We start from the raw sequence: 22,191 nt of genomic DNA on the forward strand, positions 1-22,191 counted from the left end.
ACGCCGAATACTTGATCCACAAAGCGGCTCATGGAAGAGTGGGCAATCGATTTTTTTTTTTCCTTCTATTATTTCTTTGATTTTGTTTGGGATTTGATTCGAATCGCTCTGGGATTGGTAGCCGAAGCACATAGGTAACGAACGACGTTTGGGATGTGGCGATGGAGAGGAGGGACGAGAAGCTCGCGGAGCAGCTCTCCGCTTGCGCGAACTAGGTTGGTTCCTGTAAAAAAAATCGCTTCCTTTTGTTATTTTGATGTTAATATTCAACTTCGTTACATCTGAAGGTCGAGATGTGGAAGAAACCCTAGACTTATAAAATGTCACTCACATATCGAAATTATGTGTTCTTTTTTTTTTTTCTCTCATTTAACATTTCCGATCACTTCCACTGTGGTATGCTGGGAGAATGTTCAATTGAAGTAGTTTACTTTCTTATCGGAACCTCGTCGTTGGGTTGGTGTTCTTATAGTTCATATTTTGAATCGCAGCTTTAGGGATGCGCACTTGACACATCCTGTGAAAAAGATATTGGAATAATTTTTTTTACCTTACATTTTCTACTTGTTTGGCTTCACTAGTATGTTTATCATAGATGCTGACAAATTCTTAGACGACTAGTTTTTCTTGATAGTGGATGATGTCATTTGCACATCTACATCTATTCCTTAGGTTGTCCCAATTTCATATGTAATTGTTTGCATGTTAAAGTTCAAACCACAATGACAACATATTATTCAAGTGTTATAGTGACATCAACGGAGTAGATGAAAAAGATCTCAATTCCTAAGTTCTGGCCAACGCTGTGGTATTTCAACCTCTGCGCGCCATGCAACCCTATCGCTATGTCACAGTGGCCCATTCCCAGAATAATATGCTCACTGTCTGTTAAATGAATTCCTTTCATCGATGAAAGGTCTTTCCTTGTATTGTTCTATGGTCTTTCTCTTCCCTTGTGTGGCCTCTTCAACCTAAACTTGAGTCACTTCTTGTTTATGCATTATGTGGTCCTTGTTTGATATGCCCGAATCATCTTAAATTATTTTCTAACATCTTAGTCTCAATTTGTTCTACTTCCATTTTTTACAGTGATACTGCTCATCCTCAACATTATTATGTCAGTTGCACTCACTTTCTGAATGTTATCCTCTGTCTGTCACATTAAGCATACTCGGTATTAGAGCAGCCATGAATATTTCCCCCACTAATTTATGTGGTATACATCATGATCACCACAAGGTGTAGAAGTGCTTATCCACTTTAATTATCTTATTCTAATTCTATGCGTAGTAGTATCTTCAATATTTCGTGGTCCTTGACAATTGATTCTAATAAAGTCATCTTCCATATATATCCTCTTTCGTCCATTTATTTTAAAGCTTTAAGACTTTTAATATGCTTCACCATAATTCTAATACCGAGGCCTATACATTTTAGACTCATTAGATGAAGCAATGCCATTATGTCATCTAGTATATCTCGAATGACGCCTAATCCTGAAATCATCCTTTTGAAATCTTTGATCTAGAAATTAACTGCTGCCGAAGGGTTCTCACTGCTGAAAGCTTTTCTATTTCAAACCGATCCTTTTAGTCAAAGTTCCTCTGTTCTTCAATCTATTGAACTATTTCGGAAGAAGTTCGGTTGAATCTGGGTATTCAAATTTATTGCAGATTTTATGTTTGGGCATTCAGCATCTAAATGAGATGCAATCTTTCTTAAGAATCTCTTTGCTATATAATTTCTTACAGAGATTTTATTTTTTCTCATTCTTATGTAAGCATGGCAGTTTTCTCTTTTCTTAACATAAACACTTTTGTCTGTTGATCTCAGATACTGGCAATCTTGCAGCACTGCTACCTTTAGTACCTTCTTCTTTTGATGTGGACGCTCAGGAATGGCTTTGTTTGCAATAAAGCTCTTTTAGGAGGAAAACAGAGACTCCCTTTTCGGAACCAGAGATGTTCTTCTAGGATCACTTTTGCGTTATTTGCATTATACTTCTTTTGTACATCTGATAACGTTTGTAAGATTTTTCTTCTTCTTAGTAATTTGTCTTCTTGAACCAAGGCCATTGAATGGGATGCTACTTAATCAAATTGTTTCATTGCTCAGTTATTCTGCTTATTAAGCTCCGATCCTGACTTCAGGATGTAATGCTGTAACTTAGCGTATTATGCTTGTGATAGGTTAATGAGTGTTAGTCGTATCAAAGAGCATGAATAAATAGTTGTCTAGTTGCTATACTAATATAAAGAGATTTATTCTAGAAGAAGCTAAATTTTATTTTACAGCAAGTGAACAAAGACTTAAAAGAAAATAAAATTAAGTTTCTTGAATTTCTTTACCGTCATCAAACATTATACCAAATAAGCGAGTTTGTAACGAGTCTAGTTGATCTATTCCGCATGAATGCGAATGTAAGCATGCCCAAGAAAATTACTTTCGGAGATTAGTACAAACAAAAAAGCATTAATTCGGTGAGCAGTTTTTGATACCCATAGTAAACAAAATATTATCGTGTAAAGTAAAGCGTTGATCTTCATATCAAATAAAATTGATGTCCTAATTCACATGGCCTGGAACATGGAAGTCACCCTGTAATATAAATAAGTTTATAACTCCACTTTCTTTGCCGGATGGAGAGATGGGAAATTGCAAAGGCCTTGCAGTTTGAGAACTAGAGTAATTAAGTTAGTATTTGAACTCGCAGATAGATGAAATATTAAACTCCCAAGATAAAAATTTAATTACATCTGATGACTAGTAGAATCGTTATGCATCATCATTCACCTTGGAACAACAAAATGTTCATGTCGATTTCCTTCAGCTATTAGTAAAACACTCAAATGTCAGCATTTAATCGTTTAAACCATCTTCTTCTATTATGATGGTATGTTGTCATATAACAAATGAGTAGTAAATATGGAAACAGTAAAAAGGTAAAGAAACAGTAAAGTTACAGAAACATAGAGATGCATCCAGTGAATGCTCTATTTCATGCATTATTCTCTGACCAGGAAGGTGTATAGTAATATGATTAATCAAATGAAGTATGACAGCGAAAGATTCCAAAACTCTTGTCAAGTCAGATAGATACCTCATTGACTGAATGAAGCTGGCAATTTCTCCATTCCTTTTGGCATCAGTAGTTATTTGTTCTATAGCAGGACTCTGCTTTGGAGATTTGAAAGACATTCACTTCCATCTCTTCCATTTGGTTCACTAGTCTGCAACCGGTTTAACTTCAGACCTGAACTCGAAATCTAAGCTCACAATCTTCATGATGACAGAATGGAAAAGAAGAAGAGATATGGCTTGCGGAGGCATTAATAAAAGATGGTTACAGGTCCACTGATCCATGCATAAATGGGCAAATGCAAAAGCACATTAGAAAAACACAGGTTACAATGTTACATTTTAGTTCCAACTTTACTGAAGAATGGTCATATAATCATGTGGAATGCAATGCCAGATTTTTGTAAACATTGATCATCTACATCATTGCTACAATAATTAGAGTTACTAATGTTTCTAATTTTCTATATTTTTACAGGAAAAGGTTGCGGTTTTGGCATGTATTGAGTTCTGATAATCCTCCAAGGATGGTAATATGGAAACTTGAGGACATCCTTGATAATTCTCCACCTTCAAATCATGCCTATTTGTTGAATGTTTTCATGACATCAAACCAAGTTAAGCAAGAAATGTTGGTATGCAAAACTTGGCCAAATATAACGATAATTATAAGATTTTAACCAGGCCATAGATTAAGCGGAAACGACCTCTATTTTTATCCTAATAATTTAGATTTAGATTACCAAAATACTTGATGCTTTGCCTTGAATATTCTAAGATAATGTGCAAACATAATAACTGAAAGAGCATTTAGACATAGTTAGACAAAGGAGATAAGCAATTATAACTGAGCAGAGAAACATACCGAAGAGGCACCAAATGACACAAACAAATAATAGTTTATCTTTATTAGAAGGATGGATTTGAATACAGCAAGTGAACAAATAATTGAGAGCTTCAGACCACACACACTGGGAAAATGCCTTCTTCTCGATGATGTGCTTTACATGACAGTAGGAACTTTCCTCCAGATGAATCCTTAAGATGGCCTTGAAGTCAGGACTAGGACAATACATAAGCCAAGGCAGACTCCCTAAAAAGAATGTGCAATCTGAACCCAATAAATGCTAAAAGTCAAGATAGTAAACCCCAATGGAGAATTCAAATAAATTGCTCTTACGTCAAAGGAACATATCAATGACAACACGCCAGGTCTGCACATATGAAACACTTAATCAACTATTCTCTGCTTGTTCCTGGTTGTGGGGCAGCAGCACATAACAAATTATGCAGCAGCTAATTATGCAACATACTCATTCTCAAGTACCGGTTGTGTACGTGCCCCTGATGCCACAGGTGCTTGAGTGTTTCCGACTCGCGTCATGTGCAATGTCTCTCCAATTGCAGCACGATGTTCCATTTCTGCGACCTTCCTATCGTGTGTATATCGACCAACCCAGGCCCCTAGCAGAACCAAGAGAACTAAAGCAACAAATCCTCCAGCAATGCCTCCAGTAATCTTCCACACCTTAGAACTGCTCTTATGGTGATCTTGCTGCGGACCTGGACCAGGGAATACACCTGGTGCTGAAGAAGGAGCAAGGCCAGTGGAATTAACCACAATTGAGAAGTGGCCCCGTCGGTATGTCGAACAAACGTTGCTGGAGACCAAGTCTCTGAATTGTGGCACACCATCTAAATCAAACCACACACATCTGGCTACCAGCCCACTGGGCACTGGGCTTGCATTTGTGAAGTTGATCGATATTGGCAAGTCTGAGGACACAAAATTCAATTCAGGCAAGTTGGTAGCTGACAAGTTTTCTGCATCGTATGCAAGGAGGCCAAGTACAGGAGCTAGGTAAGTAAAACCAGGAAGAGGATAGTAGAAAGAAGACCAATTACCCAGACTATGGTAAACAAATGCAAGCCTTTCAACATAAGGCTGCGCAAGGACACCAGCAGGAATATCAAACTCTTTGTATCTCTGAAATCCTCTTAGTCTCAAACTCCCACTCCGCAGCCTTAGGGCAGCAATCTTGATGCCAGTGAGATTGGATGGTACTTCACCATCATAAGGGACTCCAGTGTGAGGATTAATGAAAGCACGGTAAGCATAGTCCTGAAGTTGTGCATCCAGTTTTCTTGCAGGTGTTGGAGAGTCTTCAGGTGATTGCGCCTTACATCGGTGCGCCGACAAAATCACAATGAGAGCAATGAAGAAAACGAAATGGTGAATGGACTTCATGGATTCTAAAGGTTCTCCAAAAGAGTGTATTTAGATCCAGTACAGAAACCCAGATCCCTTTTAGGCTTTAAAAGCAAAGGGATCTGGGCATGACAAGAAAAGGAGAACCTGAGAAGCTCCAGATCGACAGATCCAATTACTGTAACATGCAGCTGGCCCTGTTCATTACTTTTTGATACTAAGACGAGGCAATGCGCACAATCAAATATTTTATGATCTTACAGAAAGATATCAACTTTCCACCTTCGATCTCTAACCTTGATAAATTGAACTGATATCATCATAAGTCACAGCAGAGATGAAGCCAAAAGACCAATCTTTCTCCAATGTACCTGCATCAAGCTCAGTCGAAACCCTAAATAGCCCGAGACTTGATTCAGAACTCAGCAATGCATTTGCACTAGAGCTTAAGCTCCCAAATCCTTCCAAAAATGAAAAGAAAAAACTTTTTCTCAAGAAAACCCCCAACAACCTCCAGAATCCACCAATGCCGGCAGACCAAAAGCTTAGAATTACCACCAATCCCACGAATATAAAAGAAGATATCCTTCCAGAACAAACCCGAATCGCGACAATGTCGGAGAAATCCTAGCGATCCTCGAGGCCTCGAACAATATCACCGCAGATCTTACGGGGAAGAGAGAGCGAAGAGGCCGAATCAAAACGATTTCTTATCGAATAAACCGATAAGATTCGGTAGGTCGCGTCAGAGAACAGAGAGAGAACGATTTAGGAGTCCACAAAAATGGAAAACTATTCGGAGGCGAGAGAGAGAGAGAGAGAGAGAGTGAGTGAAATAAATCACGAGAAGGTTTGTCGAATAAAACACTGATTCATAAACCCCACTGGAGAGTCCTAAAATCCCCAAATTGCCCCTAATTTTTCGCCGGACGTGGTCGAAGGCGTCACCTTGACGCCTTAACGCCGTTAGTGCTCTCTTTATCTTTTTCTTTGAGTACTCTTTTCGCAACGTCTGGATTCCTTCGAGACCTTTTACTGGACTCTCTCTTTGGAAACCTTTTTATATTCCAGGGGGCTTTTTGTAAAGTTTGAGGTTACTAGTTTACTCTCGGTCGGGCGAGATCAAGCCGTCTGATCTCAATCTTACGGTTGATGAAGTAATCAAATAGAGTTTAGATACACATGAAACAGTGCAGATTTTGCCTTTTCTCACACACACACAAAAAAAAAAAATAAATAAATAAATTAGAGTTTAGATAAACATAACACTGAGCAAAAGCATCATCTGAACTTTTATCATAATTATCGTGAAAATAATTAAAAATAAAAAAAGGGTAATTAAGATCTATTACTAGAAGACTATATAGAGAAGAGTAACGCTTTGAAATCGTAGACATACGGATTTTATAGTTCCCAATCTGGGATTTGTTGCAAGGTACCTAAGTGTTAGGATTGTTATTAATTTATGATTGTATATGTATATGATTGAATTATATTCATTGTTCATCAAATTTTGCGATGCTCCTAGCCTGGAAAATTCTTGATTTCGATGCTCGTGGTTGTTAAGATCAGCATCATAAATTGTTTCTTGATTTTGTTTTCTTTTTTTCTAATACAATTTAACACGATCTAAGTTGACCGGTTCTCGGATTTGCATTGTTTCAAGTATATTCTTGGGTAAATCTTTCTTTTTGTCTTGAACCTAAAGACGCAAAGGTATTAATCATGGAGCTATATACGGTTGGTTTTCTCTACTTGTGCTCGTGCGAACTAACTACTTTTACGTGGTATAGATAAGATTTTTAGTTGGCTTTATTATGTCAGGATCGATCTATTGTTCTTAATATTTTGTGTCCTATCTATCTCCGTTTAATCCTGAAATCGTCTGAAATATGCAGTCTTGAAGAGTCATATAAATAACGTTGTCATGAGCTCAGAGGCGAAGGCATCATCATCATCATCATCATCTCTTGTTCCAATATCTGAACCTCAACTGGACACTAAAGATGACAACAATGGAACTGAATTTCTATGCCTGTCATGGAGTAAGAACTACGAGTCCTTTACCGTCGGCACGAACACCGGTTTCCGGAGTTACCGCTGCGATCCCTTTGCGGAGATATCTCGGAGTGATTTCGAAGACAGTGGCTTTGCAGTTGTCGAGATGCTGCAACGCCAGGGTACCTACGTTCTTGTCGGTGTCGCTGCCGGTCCGCTGTTCGCGCGAAACAAAGTGATGTTCTGGAACGCAGTGGAGGGCCACTGCACCTGTGAGCTCGTGCTCCAGCATGAAGTAATGGCGGTGAAGATAGTGGACGATCGACACCTCGTCGTGGTTCATGAACACACGGTATGTGTGTACAAAATTGGAGCGCAGAAGCCTCTTCGCCAAATCGAGACCTTCAGTAATCCCAAGGGAATTTGCAGCGTCTCTTCTCGTTCCTACTCCTCCACCATGGCTTGCCTCGGCCTGCATAGGGGACGAGTTCGGGTTGAGCACCTTAATCGGAAGGAGACCAAGTACATAGGAGCACACGATTCTGACATTGGTTGCCTTAGTTTGAGCTCGGATGGGTTTCTCGTTGCGACTGCAAGCACCAAGGGTACGTTGATAAGAATTTTTAACACCGAGGATGGAACTTGCCTGCAAGAGGTAAGCAGTCTGAGATCTCGTGTTATTCCTCTTCTACTTTCTCCTATTTTTTTGCAACATTTTTGTTGGTTTGAGAGATCTTCTTCCATACCGAGGTTTTGGGTATGGAATGCAAATCTGCCAGCCGATGGACGGAAGAATTAATATCAAGGAGAGTTTGTGCTAATTATCGCCTAAATCGAGAGAGATGGAACTTATTTAATTTAAACTCTCTATTCATTTTGAATCAATATTCAAAAACAAAAGAAGGAGAAGTATTTTTGGATGACTTTCTAGTCCTTGAAACCGTAATTAAAGGGATATGTGAAAACTGGTACCAAATATGAAAGAAAGAGAGAAACCGGTTATATTGTCACTAAGATTAACAGTAGGAATTAGAATGCACTACTGAAGTACTTGCCTTAGTTTTATATTTGATGCTAAAACAATTAGCAACAAATATTTGAATACATTAGCGCTTGCTCTTCCAGAGTTCTACTCTTCTGGTGTTTTTCTTGCTGTTGTTTTCATGTATTCCTTCTCTAATTCTAACAATGGAGAAAAATGCAGTTGCGTAGGGGAGCAGATAGAGCTGAAATATACAGCATTACTTTTTCTCCGACTGCCAAGTGGCTGGCAGTTTCTAGTGACAAAGGCACAGTTCACATATTTAGCCTTAATATTCAAGAAGTCAGCGATGAAATTTCCCATAAAATCTGTTCGAACGTCAGCTCATCACTGTCTTTTATGAAAGGTCAGAATTGATACTGATTCATAATACCTGCATTTGTTGTCGCTGGTGGTAGAGAATAAGGAACTCTTACATTTACTTATTTGAATTGATTCATTAAGTGATACTGTGGATGTTTTCTACTTGATTTTACACTTCTGATGATCACAAACAAAAGTGCAGATCTCTTGTAACATTTTCCTTGAATTATTCAAGTTATGAACTGCATAGATAATAGATAGTATAAACGAGGATGGTTGATCATCTTACATGCAAGTTGTTAAATTTTCCAGGGATGCTGCCAAAATACTTCAGTTCTGAGTGGTCATTCTCTCAATTCCACTTACCACAACTGAAGCAATGCATTGCTGCATTTGGATCATCTAACACTCTACTAATTGTCAGCATGGATGGCAGGTAAAAAAATTCCTCTCCCACTCTTTCAGACATAAGAAGGCACTGTCATCATACATTGTTTTTGAGGCAAAAACTAGAAAATACTGACTCAATTTTCAAAGAGTAAAAACATGGAGTGTGGATTAGAAAAAAAAACTTCCTACTGCAATATTTACTGAAAGACCAAATACCATAATAATAAATTTTTTTCTTTCTTTCGTGTCCAGCTTTCGCAGGTGCAGCTTTGATCCAGTAAATGGAGGGAAGATGGCAGAGGAAGAATGTTTCTCCTTAAATGAAGTCGATATCAAGCTACTACTGCCACCTGATGATGTCTTCTGGGGATATTAGTCGAACTCTGTTTCCATAATTGCTACTTGAGAGTGTGCATAAAATTTCCAGTTCTGTTTGAGAACTTTATATAGCATTTGAATTAAAGTTTACAATATTCTAATAAAATCATCAGAAATCACAAGGGCGTTTGGTCTAGTGGTATGATTCTTGCTTTGGGTGCAAGAGGTCGCGAGTTCGATTCTCGCAACGCCCCTTTTATATAGTCTTTCATTTTATTATTTTTTCTATTTCTTCATCTCTATTTATTTTACTAAATAAAGTTATATATAATCTTTTGAAATAATATAGTGATATCCAAAGATTAAGGTTTTTTAAATAAAAAGGCCCACAGTGGAAAATAAAAAGGCCCACGGTGGAAAATACTAAGGTTCAAAGTATCGGGATGGCCGTCCAAAAAAATGATACTATCGATAGTATCGGCCATCCGTATCGCACTGTATTTTAAAATAATTTTTAAAATACATAAAATTTCTTAATTTTTTAGAAAAATAAATAATAAGATATAAATATAAATTATTTATATATAAAGTCTAAAAACTAAAAAATAAATATTATTTTTCAATTTCAATTTCTCCCATTTTCTACCACTCACCCTCTCTCTCTCTCCCATACAAATTAAAAAAAATTCTTACCTTCTCTCCACTAATTCTCTTTTTTTATCAAACTCTCTCCCACTAATTCTCTCTTATCAAACTCTCTCTCTTTAATTAACTCTCTCTTCTACTAACTCTCTCTCTTAAAAACTCTTCCTCTCCCTTAACAACTATTACCTCTTTAAGATAGTTTTTTAATTTTTATTTTCTCTCCATGTCTCTCTCTCTCCTCTTCCCCTCTCTCTTCTTTCCTCTCCCAAACTCTATCTCTTTCTCCCTCTCTCTCTTTCATCTCTCTCTCTTTCCCTCTCTTTCACTCTCTCTTGCTCCATCTCTCTTTGTTTCTCTCTTTCCCTCTCTCTCTCTTCCTCCCTCTCTTTCCCTCTTTCTCTCTCTCTTTCCCCTTTCTCTTTTCTTTCTCTCTTACCCATGCTCGTCTCGGGCAGGATCGGCCGATACGACCGATCTTAACCCAAAACGAATCGGGTATCGGCTGATTCGGCCGATACCCGACCGAACAGGGATCGACTTATCCCGATCTGTTTCGGTCAATCCCAATCCATTTCGGCCGAAACTAGGAACCATAGAAAATACGATTAATAACTCCTAACTCTACTACCATAAGAAGAAATAAGCATCAACCCTAGGAGAAATGCTGATGAGGAGCACCCTCGATTGAGTAAGAGGAATTTTTTTTTTTAAACTCTAGCAGAGTTCTTCTGTTCATAAGTTCTTAAGATTAAGTTACTCATAAAATGGTAATTTACAAATTAGCTAAGTTACCCATAGACCCATTGGGCCATCACTGCTTCTTCTTCTTCTTCTTTTTTCTTTTTTTTTTGTTTGGATATTTCTACCTTATTAATTCCATTTATTTATCTTCTTTTTCCATTGTTAAAAGAAAGAAGGCTAACATATATTGCAAATAGTTTCAGCAACCTAGAAAAACCCAGCACTTTTCCTCTGTTTGGACTGGATCTTCTTTACCCATTTTTGTCTCCTTTTTTAGATAATAAAATTCACCCTTGTAATAAAAAAAAAATTGAAGAAAAAAAAAAGAGTTAACTCATGAAATAAACTGCTACATTATATAAAATTACAATTAAATTGCTAGAATGCTCCAAGCTGAGACAAATTATAATTCCACCCATAAAGGCATTCTTATTCATCTATTTATCAGGCTTAGTGATGCACCTTTTTTTTCCTCCACGAATATAAGTGATACCGAGTGGTAGTTAAGGATTCAAAAATGTAATTAACTCTCAATATTAGTTGTAGTAGTAATGGGCTTGTCCAGATTAATTAAGCCCAAGAACGAATTATCCACGTGTCATAAAGTGGGCCCATCTTATCTCCTCTCCCATACCACAATTCATCTACCCTTCTCCCCCCCCCCCCACCCCCAAACAACACCACACGAAGCAAATCCTTCGAGACGATCTCAGAGCTAATTTTTTTTTTAAAAAAAAAAATTAGCAGAGGCGATGTCGTCCTCCGCCATCGCGCTGCGGTCAGCCTCACCGCTGCCCTCGTCATGCGGCGGAGGTAGACGGCGGAGAAGGACGGGGGCGGTGAAGTGCGGGTTGGTGGACCTGATAGGCGGTGACCTGATCCGACCGGACATGGGGCGGTGGCTGGAGGACGTGGAGAAGCACAAGGCGCTGGCGGTGTACTCACCGCATGAGGGCGGGTACGAGGGGAGGTACCTCACCCGCCTCCGCTACCAAGGTTATCGCTTCCTTGATCTCACCGCCCGGGGACTCGGCGACCCCGAGTCGACCCTTACCAAGATACACCCCGTTTGCCCCGTCCGTACTCCTCTCTCTCTCTCTCTCTCTCTCTCTCTAGATATATATATATATATATATATATATTTTTATATTTTGAAAAAAAATATTTGATACGTGATAATACTACTTGTGCTCACCATATGGCAGGAAAATAAGAACAGTCTAACCAGGTTTTGAAGCCATGTCCCCAGAAAAAACTAGCTCTAATATCCGTTAGATAATTATTTAACCTATAAATTTAAAGTAGTTAGATAACATTATAATGATGTAATATTATATCCTAAATATTTTTGTTTAGAGAATTAGATATATTTTTAAAACTATTTGAAAGAATTGGTTCTAAATTACTAAAGATACTTTGTTCTTCTTATCAGCGTTTTATTTACTTATATGATACCATTACTCGAGAACAGATCTGCACTTATTCTTCCAAATAGTTTTGGAAACTCATCTATTCATCTAATATTTTTTGGAAAGCTTTACCTAATTATCCAATAAAAAAATTAAAGTCTCTTTAACCATTGAATGTGTTGTGCAATTTATCTAAGGTTTTACATGAACTATGTAAACCACCTCTCTTTCTTTCTTTCTTTCTTTCTTCTTCCATTGTTATTATTATGATTGCTGACTTGAACCATTGAAGAGTGCAGCCTCACCTTGGAAGACAACCCATAGCAAGGTGGTATTTTCCTCCTGAGGTGGATTACAGGCTCTCCTTATTGCCTCCAGATGCCAAAGGTCTTGTTCTTTGGATCATTGAAGCCAAGGTTATATATATTACTTACCTCTATAGTCTAGAGAAATTTTACAATTTAATTATATTTATTTTTATTAATTTATAATAATAGATTTTAGTGTGCATTATATATATAAATTATGTATACTCCATTGTAACAAAATAGGTATGAACTACATAAAATATATGCCTCTTAGAACTAGCTATAATTTGTTAGACCTCAAGCTATTGCATCTTCGTCACACTTCACTATTTCTTGTGTTGTTCTCCTTAGGTCCTCTCTAAGGCTGAGTTGCAATTCCTGGCCTTGCTGCCGAGCCTTCGCCCTAAAGTTAAAGTCATTGCCGAGTGTGGAAATTGGTAAGAAAATTTAAACTTTTTATAGAATTTTTTTTGGATAAATACTTCTTTTCTTTTCTAGTAAATTGATAATATTTTTCTATGCAGGAGGAAATTTGTTTGGAAGCCACTTAAAGAAATTGCAGGTCTTTCTTCGAGCGAATAAGTATAATAATGAGAGACGATGACTAAATTATTGGCGAAAATTTCACCGTCTCCTGTCTCATTTTGTACCCATTTTCCATTCTTATGCTTCACATAGTCTCAAAGAATTACATGATGTACATTTGTAATTTTAACTTGATGTTCAAGTGCTAAATTTGTTTGTGTACATTTGCTCGAGAACACAAATCTGCTTATTTTATAGGAGGAAAATATGTGAGAATTTTGATCTTTTGTCAAGCTATAGACTATAAATGAAAAAAATTGAGGTGTGAATTCGCAAATGTGACAAAAGAAACGTAAAACGTTTTCCATAATAAGAATAAATATAGGTAGTGAGTTGCAAAAAAAATATGGCTATTGGCATGCCAGATGCAATACTAGCCGTCGGATGGGTATCATTCCTTCTGTTTTAAGTATACAAGAGCTCTCGCCCTACGGAGGACGCGGCGCCTTGTTTTCCCGCCATTATTCTAAACCGTCTCTGTCTCTCTCTCTCTAGATCCCTCAGGTACGATCCTCTTCCTCCTAATGGTTTCTAATGTGGTATGATCTCTCTGCAATGGTTTATCATTGTTGGGACCGTTCTGGATGCTGAGGAATCGAAGAATTAGGGCTAGGGTAGACCATTTGTCGCTTGAAATGGATGACTTTTATGTTGTTTTTCTTGCCAAAAAAAAAGCCAATCTTGCTGCGCTGATCTCATGTCTGTCGAGGATTTCGAGAATTCTTGGTTAGTTGCTCGTCAAGGTAGCTTAAATGGGTTAGATTTCAGGAGAAAGGGTTAGAGTTTTAAGTTTAACTCCATCATTTTGATGTATGGAGATCGAATCAGGGGTTTGGCTTAGTTGAGGATTAGAGGCACAGGTATAATCTATTGATCTGAAATGGATCGATTGAGGAATTTTGTGAACTAACTACAGATCCTGTTACTCTCAGTCAGTAAAGATCAAGCTAGGGTTTCCATTTCTTGTTTATGAGATACCTCTCTGATTTGATCAAAAAGTATTTTCTAGTTAGGAAATTTGATTAGCTGGTTCTTGTTTTAGTGTGTTGAGGACTAGGAAATTAGCCTTGTGGACTGTTTGGGCTTTGGCTGGATTTGGTATTTTGGTACTTGTCCCAAGTGTGGCAATGGGGTTCTGAAAAGTTGCATAACTGCAGGCATGGAAACCAAATGTGGGGTGGTTATGATAGACAGTTTGGCAGACTCTATTCCTGCCAAAACTTCCTGCTTGGAGAAAATTGAAGTTGAAGAAGCTCATGAGAATGGTGTTTTGGAGGGGACTGAAGTTAAGGTGGAGAAAGTTGAGACTGCGATAAACTTTGTTTCTTCCGAAACTCACTGCTTGAAGAATGCCAGCGACGTAGAAGAGCTAGATATTACGATCTGCAAACATGACCGCGGAATAGATATTGCTCCTACAACACCAAGTTCTGATAGAGAGATGCTGGTATTGCTATCGGCCTCCGAAATTTGTGGGGAAGATTTAGAATCAGGCTGTCAGACTCCAAGGGACAGCATCTTTGATCCCTTTGCTCCTGGCCCAGAAGAATTGCTTTTTGCACCTAAGAAGATTGTGAAGATAAGAGATGGTCTTTTTAGCCGGCAGTTAAATTTCGACCTTCATGGTGAGTCCATTAAACATATTGAAAGCAATGTATCTGAGGATAGTAGAATTTGTTTGCAAGTCATTTATGACCTAACACTTCTGTTTCAGATCCAGGAGATTTCTGCTTCCAAGTTGCTAGTTGAGCCTAGTTCATCTGAACTCATCAAGACACGCAATTTGCTACCTTTCCTAAGTGGTATTGCAGAGACATATCCAGTTGCTCCTGTGAGACCCAACTTTCCAAATTGAGAAACTCAGTAGTCAGGGTACTGTTCAAAAGCTTAAGACTAGTTGTAGAAGTGCAAAAAAGATACTTACAAGTTCATGTATAATTGTAGTTAAAAGGAAGAAAAAAGAAAAGAACTCTTTTTTGAGTGCCACCCAGTGTCAGCTGACCAACAGTTTCTGTTAAAATTGTGTCGTATTCTTAACTTTTGCTTCAATGTTGCGGTACTGTACTAAGAGGCTTCCTGTGCTTAAGAGTGTTGTTTACATTACCTTAATTTTTAAAGGCGTTTGAGAGAGCTGCCATAGATATTAGACTTCAATGGCAATTCTTGACTACTTTTGCGATTGCTATACATATAACAGGTAGTTCAAGTTATACGTGTCTCTTGCTATCAAGTTGAAACAGCCAATTGTGAACAGCTTTCCTTGTATCAAGGTGTAACTTTTCTATCAGCTAGTTTGTGATTATATTTTAATAAGAAGTTGCAATTTATTCCTCCAGTCATTTTCTTTACGGGCGTCTATCCCAAAAGAAAATTTTATCCCAAAGGCTATGCAGATCGCTGCCAGTCTCTCGTTGTTGAACCTGAATGCCCAGCTAAGAGAATTTGCATGTTAAGTCACACCTGATAATATGCTAATTGCTACGATTCAATTAAGCTAACAATTTCCAATAAAAAGCTGAATATTCTCTGCAATACATAACTTCTCCACCGCACAAAAAGATTAAACTTTGGGAGACATCCTAACATAAAATTATAAGAGAAATCAAGTCATAGCTTGCAAATCAAAATCGTTTTGTGGCTGATTGGGAACTTAAGCAAATGTTTTCTCAAAAAGCATTATGAGAGATCCCTCTATAATTATTTGGGGCGAAATATTATTGGCTCCAGAATTACAGCACTATGGTTACTACTGAAATCTCATTGGCCATCATGTTCAGTTGTCAACCACTTCAATGAGGGTCGTCTCGTAGTCACTGGGAGCCTCAAAACCATGGAGATTCATGACAGTTGCGGCAACATTGGCAAGACCACCATCGGGCACATCACTGCGGAATTTGACTCCTGGAGCAAGACCAGGGCCTCCTATGGCAATTGGAACCTGCCAAATTTCATGTGACGATTGAGAACTTCCATAAGAAAGGCAACGTGTAGAGTTCTTATTACATGAATGCTACAAACAGTCAAATAGATTCATATGGGGTTAATGAAGCTGAGGATCTTTCGCAGAATGCTTACCGGTTGAAGAGTATGGGAAGTGAGAACTTGTATCTTCCCACCTTTGTCAAGAAGGGGTTGGCCAGTTTTGTTCCTTTTCACCATATCCTCAGCGTTTCCATGATCAGCAGTGACGACATAAATCCCACCAACTTGCTCTATGGCATCCAGAATCATCTGTAAAAGCAGCACATCTTTATATTGCAGTTTTCTTTTAAGAATATCTAAATAATAATAGTACTTAGGGATCATCTAATATATCTTGCAGAATATCCTGCTTCCACATGGTATTACTATCAACAATGAAAATCAAGCTATTTCTGATATTCACTGGATCATTACAGAAGCACATAGTATCAAACTAGTAACATTCATAAAGAACAGGAATAATGCCTAATAAAAAAGAATGAAATCATCAGCTAAAGCAGAATAGATATCAAAATTCTAGCCTTTGACCAAGCTTCCTTAGATAAACTACAGTAACTATATGGAGGATTAAAAAGCAAAAAAGCTCTCCCGGAAGAAATTTGCGGAATGCTATTGGTGCATTCTTGCAAAGTGTCTCCATCTTTCAAATTTTTAGGAAAATTTTAACTCAAATAAATTAATTTTCAGCAAAAGGTCAGACGGAAACAAGAAGCATTCCCAGATCGGGTTGATAATTTAGAATCGTTTATATTTCTTCTTCACATATAAAATCTAATACAGAATAAAATGGCTATTAGAAATGCTGATTGTCAAATGCGTACATCCTTCTCAAATGTGTGCTTATCTTCTTTGAAAGAAATAAATTGTTATAAATAACCAAAACAGTATAATAGCATAAATGTGCAGCAACACCAGCATGAAAATAAAAGGCTGGGTCTAGTCAATCTTGAAGGGCATTCTAAGAAAATATAAGAGTTCATATGACGTGTTGGTCTTCAACAAACCAACTATGAAATTTTGAAAAAACAGTAGCTTATGAATCAAAACCATAGTGAAAATCATCAATAATTGTTATCACCTTAATAGCTTTATCAGAAACTTTACAAAAGGAAATATTAATGTTTGACAAAAACTAAATCGGTAGCACACAGATATGTAAATTAAAAACATAGTAAAACTGTCAAATTTGTTTCTTTTACCTTAACAGCTTCATCAGCAGCTTTACAAGCAACCACAGTAGCTTCTATATCCCCAGTATGTCCAACCATATCACCATTAGGTAGGTTGACACGGACCTGTTAGCATAGAGAATTTAACAATAGACCTACAAATGAATAATAAATTCCAGATGAAGTCTATATATTTCTGTACCTGGTCAAATTTGCCACTGAGGATAGCATCCCTTGTTCTTTCAGCAATTTCCAAGGCCTTCATCTTCGGTTGAACATTGAATGTAATTCCACTGTCGCTGGGAATTTCAACGTATTCTTCCATTGTTGCATCGAAGTACCCAGATCGGTTGCCATTCCAGAAAAATGTGACATGACCAAACTTGACAGTCTCACTGTGGAACAAACATGGAAAAGCTAAAGTGATAATGCTACTGATACATAGCAATAGTACAAGTAAAAACCTATACAGAGACGACATGTTAGACAATGGTTACCACCAGATGAATAATTATGTGAAACTATATATTACCACTTCAGTTAACAAATAACAAGTGACAAGATAAGAATAGAAACATTAGAATCACCTTACATCAGCTATGGAACACATCTAAAAATTTATGATTGCATAAACTCAAGGATTTATAGCAATGTACACCTCCTAAACAACCTGGAGCACCAACAATCCTCGAAACTAAATGGATCACCGGTCCTAAGGAAAAAAGCAAACTAAGGAATCTAGGTAGGATATTGCCGCCCCACCCAAAACTTTTTATATATGTAAATACTAAATAATGACGACAATTATAAAGAAAACTACTTCCATAATAAAATCAACAAAATGAGAGAACTGAGATAGACCAAAAGGAACATATTAGCTCCGGCAGATTCCATATGCACTACAGTGGAATTAGAAACACCAATTTCTCATGCCAAACAAATTAAACACTGAAGTTTCATTTTGGATATCACTTGCCTGCAAGCGAAAGTACGGACACCATTGTGCACCAAGTATTCACCGGATGTCCTTTCTATCTCTGGAGGAGAAACAAGATAGTGGCTTGGGAGCTTCAATTCACCATCGTACTGAAGCATTCCAGCATATCGAATCTTCGGAAAGCGAACACGATCAAACTTATCAAAATCTTCATATTCTAATGCTTTAGCAATCATGGTCATGCGATCTGCTCGGAAGTTGATTGTCACGACTGCATCACCATCCACTATTGGCCCAACAGCCTTTCCACTCTCATCAACTATAACAAATGGAGGCAAGTACTGATCACTTGCTTTGGGTTGCTCCCTGAGCTTTTTCACAGCTTCAATGGCATTTTGAAATTTGTAAGGTGCTTCACCAAGAACCTGAGCATCCCACCCACGTTTGACAACACCCCAATCATTCTGCATGATTCACAGCATGAAATTACTTGGTTGGTAGTCAATATGAAACCGGTGAGAAATGCGTAAAGATGTGCCATTTAGTGTACACTACTACAACGCTTTTCTAAAACTACAGAAAAAAGGTAACTTTGAAATCTAATCATAGTGACAAAATAATGCACTACAGCGATAAAATAGAATTCAAATGACTAAAATCTAAATAAAACAGCTTCAATTTTAGATGTAGCCATAAAGCAGTCTTTTGCCACAATGATTGACAGTAAAGTCCTTAAGCATATAAGGATTCTAATCCATGAATAACATATGAACAATAAGATTTTAAGCATGCAAGAAGAACCAAAATATAGGAGCATGTTCTTGGACATAAAAGTGGAATCAGTTAACAGGAAAAGAAAAAACATATTACTGTCTCCTTTTCATCAGAATTAATAAGAACCTTCTTGGACATAAAAGTATAACCACCTAGTAAAAAAATAATTGGTATCTCCTGATTCTCCTCTTCAAGAATAAAGTACCGTCCATTACTCCCTATTATATGTGTACACAAACAATAAATAAATAAATCAGTTGCCCAAAAGTGGATAAAGCTTGACCTCCCATGAACAGGTATATCCGGGACCTTGTATCAAATTAGGATACTCAGCCAACCAAAATTCATCAATAACATTTAAATATGGGAGGGTGTGAAGCATTTATCAATAAGACTTAAGCATTCGTTAGATCTCTATTATAAATCTACACAGAAACCATAGAACTGAAAAAAAAAATAGAATGCAGTACCTCATAGCGGTCCATCGTAACATACATCCGACCACCACCAGATGCAATTTGTGCATCAACACCTTTCTCTCGTAGCTTCAAGAGATCATTCTCTAGTGTTTCTACAAAGCCAACACTTGAGCCATCCAAAACATCACGGCCATCAGTTAGGATATGAATACGGATTCTTTTCGCACCATTCTCACTTGCACCTTTCAGTAGCAACTAAAAAGGGAAAAAAAGAACATTAAATGTTATAATAAATAAAATGATACTAATCAAAAGATCTGCAACTGTCTCATGCATACCTGTAGTTGATCAAGTCGAGAGTGAACTCCTCCGTCACTCAATAACCCAATAAGATGCAAAGTACCTTGATCAAAACATTCTTTAATGTACTTAAAGCCCTCTCCTTCATATATTTTGCCAGAGGCGAGTGCGAGATCCACCAGCTTTGCACTATAATAGGAAAAAGAAGCCAACCCCGATTGACATAACATAAAACAATAATGCTAAAAATCTGTAATTTGGAAACATAGAGAATGGGTGGTCTGGCAGCAAAGTTGAGCAAGTGAACGATTTGGCTATCAACATATTACAAAAGGACAGACAGCTTAAACTAGCAATATAGCCCTGAAAAAAAATCTGTCATGAGGGAAGTAAAATACCCTTGAGCATAAATCCGTCCTGCACCCAAAGCATTGTGGCCTACTTCACTGTTACCCATGTCATCTTCAGTAGGAAGGCCAACAGCTTTTCCATGAGCCCTCACTAGTCTCCACTTCTCTGGGGCACCCTTCAAAATGAAGAAAGAGTCAACAGGATGCTTCAGGTGAAAATAATAAATCAGCAAAATCATTAGCATAGCCAACAAAGAAAAATGAATAAAAACATATCCATCCAAGCTCTTTCCCAACTCAATAAGAATGGCTGGAGAAACAACTCTATGTTGAAAATGTTAGTTGAAGAGTTGACAAATTCTATCACAGGATGTCCATCTGAGGGCAACCCTCAAAACAAAAGTGCCAAATTCTTAGCCAAAGCAAGATAAGAGTCTGAGGGGTTTGCAATGAAACTTATAGGTCAATTGGGGGAGGTATAGTTATACACAGCATTGGTTGCAGCTTAGAACCATGCAACCTAAAGGCTCCCTCTAGACATGAAAAGTTGAAAACAGTCAAATTAAATTGAATAATGACGATTTAGAAGAAAAGGTAATAAGGAAATGAGAAAAAGGTGAGTAGACCCTAACTCATGAAGCCAAGTGACAAATCAAATATACATTGTTACAAATAAATGCTTACTATATCCCGTTTCTCATATCAACTGAGTATCAGATAAATAAAATCTACAATGGACCAGATCAATGAACTACTACATTCAGATACAATGAGCCTACAGCGTAAAAAGAATGTCCAACAGTCAGCAAAATTATTACATCAATGAGTTTCTGCTTAAAGCTACTCCTTCATAAGTTCAAACACTGCCAAAGCTAGCACTAAACATAATACAAGTGTGTACAGGATTAAAGGTGCATAAATTACCTAGATTCAAAAGTCAGACAAGCCACTGTAATGTTCTATACCACAGATCTAAAGAACCAAATCAGATTAAAGTTGTGCCAACTAAATATGCGCAATTAAATGGGAAAAAAAAATAAGCCATCTTTGATTCAGATCGCTAAGTAAAAGGAGTTTTTTTCCCCGAGAACACTTATACCTGCTTAAGTGAATCCATTGTTGGAGTCTCAGCGACATGAATGCAATTGTACTCGTCGGGATTGGCTTCTCCCCATCCATCCAAAACCACGACTGCCACGGTCTTCCCCTTGGGAAGCGTCGGGTGATCCGCCAACTTCCACGAGAAATCGGAGCTACCCATCTCACCTAACTCTCCTATAACACAATCAAAACAAAGATTTAACAATAGATCTCTACAATTCAAACATCCCAATATGCCCAAATTAACCTAAAACCCCAACAAATAACATTTATAAAGTAATAGATTAGATCCAAACCAATAAAAAGCACTTATCACTACTACCAATAGCGAAGAACAATCAAAGCGATGCCAAAGAAAGAAGCATTAAAACTCTAAAAGGGATCGATTTGATGTCTCACGGTAATTAATCGCCTTTCTAGGTTTTCGTGACTGCGAACTTAGGGGATAATAAAGATCCTTCCTTGCAGAAGAAGGCGATGCGAGGCGGAGAAATCTCCGAAGCGAGCCTTTAAGGTCATGCTCTAACTATTCTTACGCCCAACTTTTCTTCTAACAAGATAACAAGACCGAAGGAGAGAGAGAGGGAGAGAGATCTCCCGGTGTTATATAAATAAAAGTGGGAGTTGTTATATCAGATCACATATTAAAAATTTCAACGTGATTTAAAAAAAAAAGAATTCGACGTAATTGGACGGTGAGATGGTAGGTTTTCGCTTTATGGTAAGGCGTGAATCCCACCACCAACGGCTGAGGTGGCGACGTTAATTAAGCTATTCCGCAACAGCGGTGTACGTGACTGTCATCCATCGGTTGCAGCCTCACCAAACGTCGATTTTCCATTGGTCACAAAACGACGTGATCCAAGTGTATCGACACGTTAGAAGCAACACCGTATTGGAAACCGACGTCGTGAGCACACAGAAAGGTACCCCCTCCGCTGGGATTATGGATCTGTCATTGGTGGTCAAATTAGAGGGGCTCTTCTGCCGAAGTCGCGCAAACATGGCGGCCTCGGTCACGTGATTGGGATATGCGGTGAGATATTCCATTGTACATCCTTCTCGATAAAGTTGAATTCGGTAGAGCCGTAGTCGACCCTCCGTTGTTGTTGACCTGACTTCTATAATCGTTC

At 37.9% G+C, this 22,191-nt stretch overlaps 5 protein-coding genes, 1 long non-coding RNA gene and 1 other non-coding gene across 9 annotated transcripts; 5 read left to right on the forward strand and 2 right to left on the reverse strand.

Annotated features, from left to right (window-relative positions):
* The first annotated feature begins 47 nt into the window (after nt 1-47).
* On the forward strand, nt 48-2,099 carry LOC140788872 (uncharacterized). Its single transcript, XR_012109108.1, has 2 exons — nt 48-215; nt 1,834-2,099. It is a non-coding gene; the product is annotated as an uncharacterized lncRNA (long non-coding RNA).
* Nucleotides 2,100-3,958: 1,859 nt separating this feature from the next.
* Nucleotides 3,959-6,118, reverse strand: LOC140788116 (uncharacterized). The gene is made up of 2 exons (XM_073137246.1): nt 4,259-6,118; nt 3,959-4,171 (listed from the first exon to the last, which is right to left on the reverse strand). Exon 1 carries the CDS (start codon nt 5,324-5,326, stop codon nt 4,379-4,381), a length of 948 nt encoding a protein of 315 aa, XP_072993347.1. The 5' UTR covers nt 5,327-6,118; the 3' UTR covers nt 3,959-4,171; nt 4,259-4,378.
* A 1,073-nt stretch (nt 6,119-7,191) lies between these two features.
* LOC140789540 (autophagy-related protein 18d-like) lies at nt 7,192-9,520 on the forward strand. Its single transcript, XM_073139269.1, has 4 exons — nt 7,192-7,940; nt 8,490-8,673; nt 8,943-9,066; nt 9,273-9,520. The coding sequence occupies exons 1-4, from the start codon at nt 7,215-7,217 to the stop codon at nt 9,394-9,396; spliced, it is 1,158 nt and encodes a 385-aa protein (XP_072995370.1). The 5' UTR covers nt 7,192-7,214; the 3' UTR covers nt 9,397-9,520.
* Nucleotides 9,521-9,592, forward strand: TRNAP-UGG (transfer RNA proline (anticodon UGG)). Its single transcript has one exon. It is a non-coding gene; the product is annotated as a tRNA-Pro (tRNA).
* Nucleotides 9,593-11,391: 1,799 nt separating this feature from the next.
* Nucleotides 11,392-13,188, forward strand: LOC140788980 (NAD(P)H-quinone oxidoreductase subunit N, chloroplastic). Its single transcript, XM_073138544.1, has 4 exons — nt 11,392-11,800; nt 12,433-12,549; nt 12,793-12,878; nt 12,966-13,188. The coding sequence occupies exons 1-4, from the start codon at nt 11,477-11,479 to the stop codon at nt 13,021-13,023; spliced, it is 585 nt and encodes a 194-aa protein (XP_072994645.1). The 5' UTR covers nt 11,392-11,476; the 3' UTR covers nt 13,024-13,188.
* A 270-nt stretch (nt 13,189-13,458) lies between these two features.
* LOC140788981 (uncharacterized) lies at nt 13,459-15,313 on the forward strand. 2 transcript variants are annotated; one of them, XM_073138546.1, is made up of 3 exons: nt 13,459-13,530; nt 14,184-14,651; nt 14,741-15,313. In XM_073138546.1, exons 2-3 carry the CDS (start codon nt 14,186-14,188, stop codon nt 14,773-14,775), a joined length of 501 nt encoding a protein of 166 aa, XP_072994647.1. In that variant the 5' UTR covers nt 13,459-13,530; nt 14,184-14,185; the 3' UTR covers nt 14,776-15,313. The 2 variants fall into 2 exon arrangements, with proteins under 2 accessions (XP_072994647.1, XP_072994646.1); XM_073138545.1 differs by lacking the exon at nt 13,459-13,530 and having other exon boundaries at nt 13,633-14,651.
* A 197-nt stretch (nt 15,314-15,510) lies between these two features.
* On the reverse strand, nt 15,511-21,637 carry LOC140788277 (2,3-bisphosphoglycerate-independent phosphoglycerate mutase). 2 transcript variants are annotated; one of them, XM_073137464.1, is made up of 10 exons: nt 21,458-21,637; nt 21,057-21,232; nt 20,006-20,133; nt 19,646-19,796; nt 19,359-19,562; nt 18,154-18,578; nt 17,380-17,572; nt 17,208-17,303; nt 16,102-16,257; nt 15,511-15,964 (listed from the first exon to the last, which is right to left on the reverse strand). In XM_073137464.1, exons 2-10 carry the CDS (start codon nt 21,216-21,218, stop codon nt 15,800-15,802), a joined length of 1,680 nt encoding a protein of 559 aa, XP_072993565.1. In that variant the 5' UTR covers nt 21,219-21,232; nt 21,458-21,637; the 3' UTR covers nt 15,511-15,799. The 2 variants fall into 2 exon arrangements, with proteins under 2 accessions (XP_072993565.1, XP_072993566.1); XM_073137465.1 differs by having other exon boundaries at nt 21,381-21,539.
* Between the last annotated feature and the right edge of the window lie 554 nt (nt 21,638-22,191).

This window comes from Typha latifolia, chromosome 5, assembly GCF_019914945.1.
Source record: "Typha latifolia isolate L0001 chromosome 5, TyphaL0001v2, whole genome shotgun sequence".
NCBI classification, from domain to species: domain Eukaryota; kingdom Viridiplantae; phylum Streptophyta; class Magnoliopsida; order Poales; family Typhaceae; genus Typha; species Typha latifolia.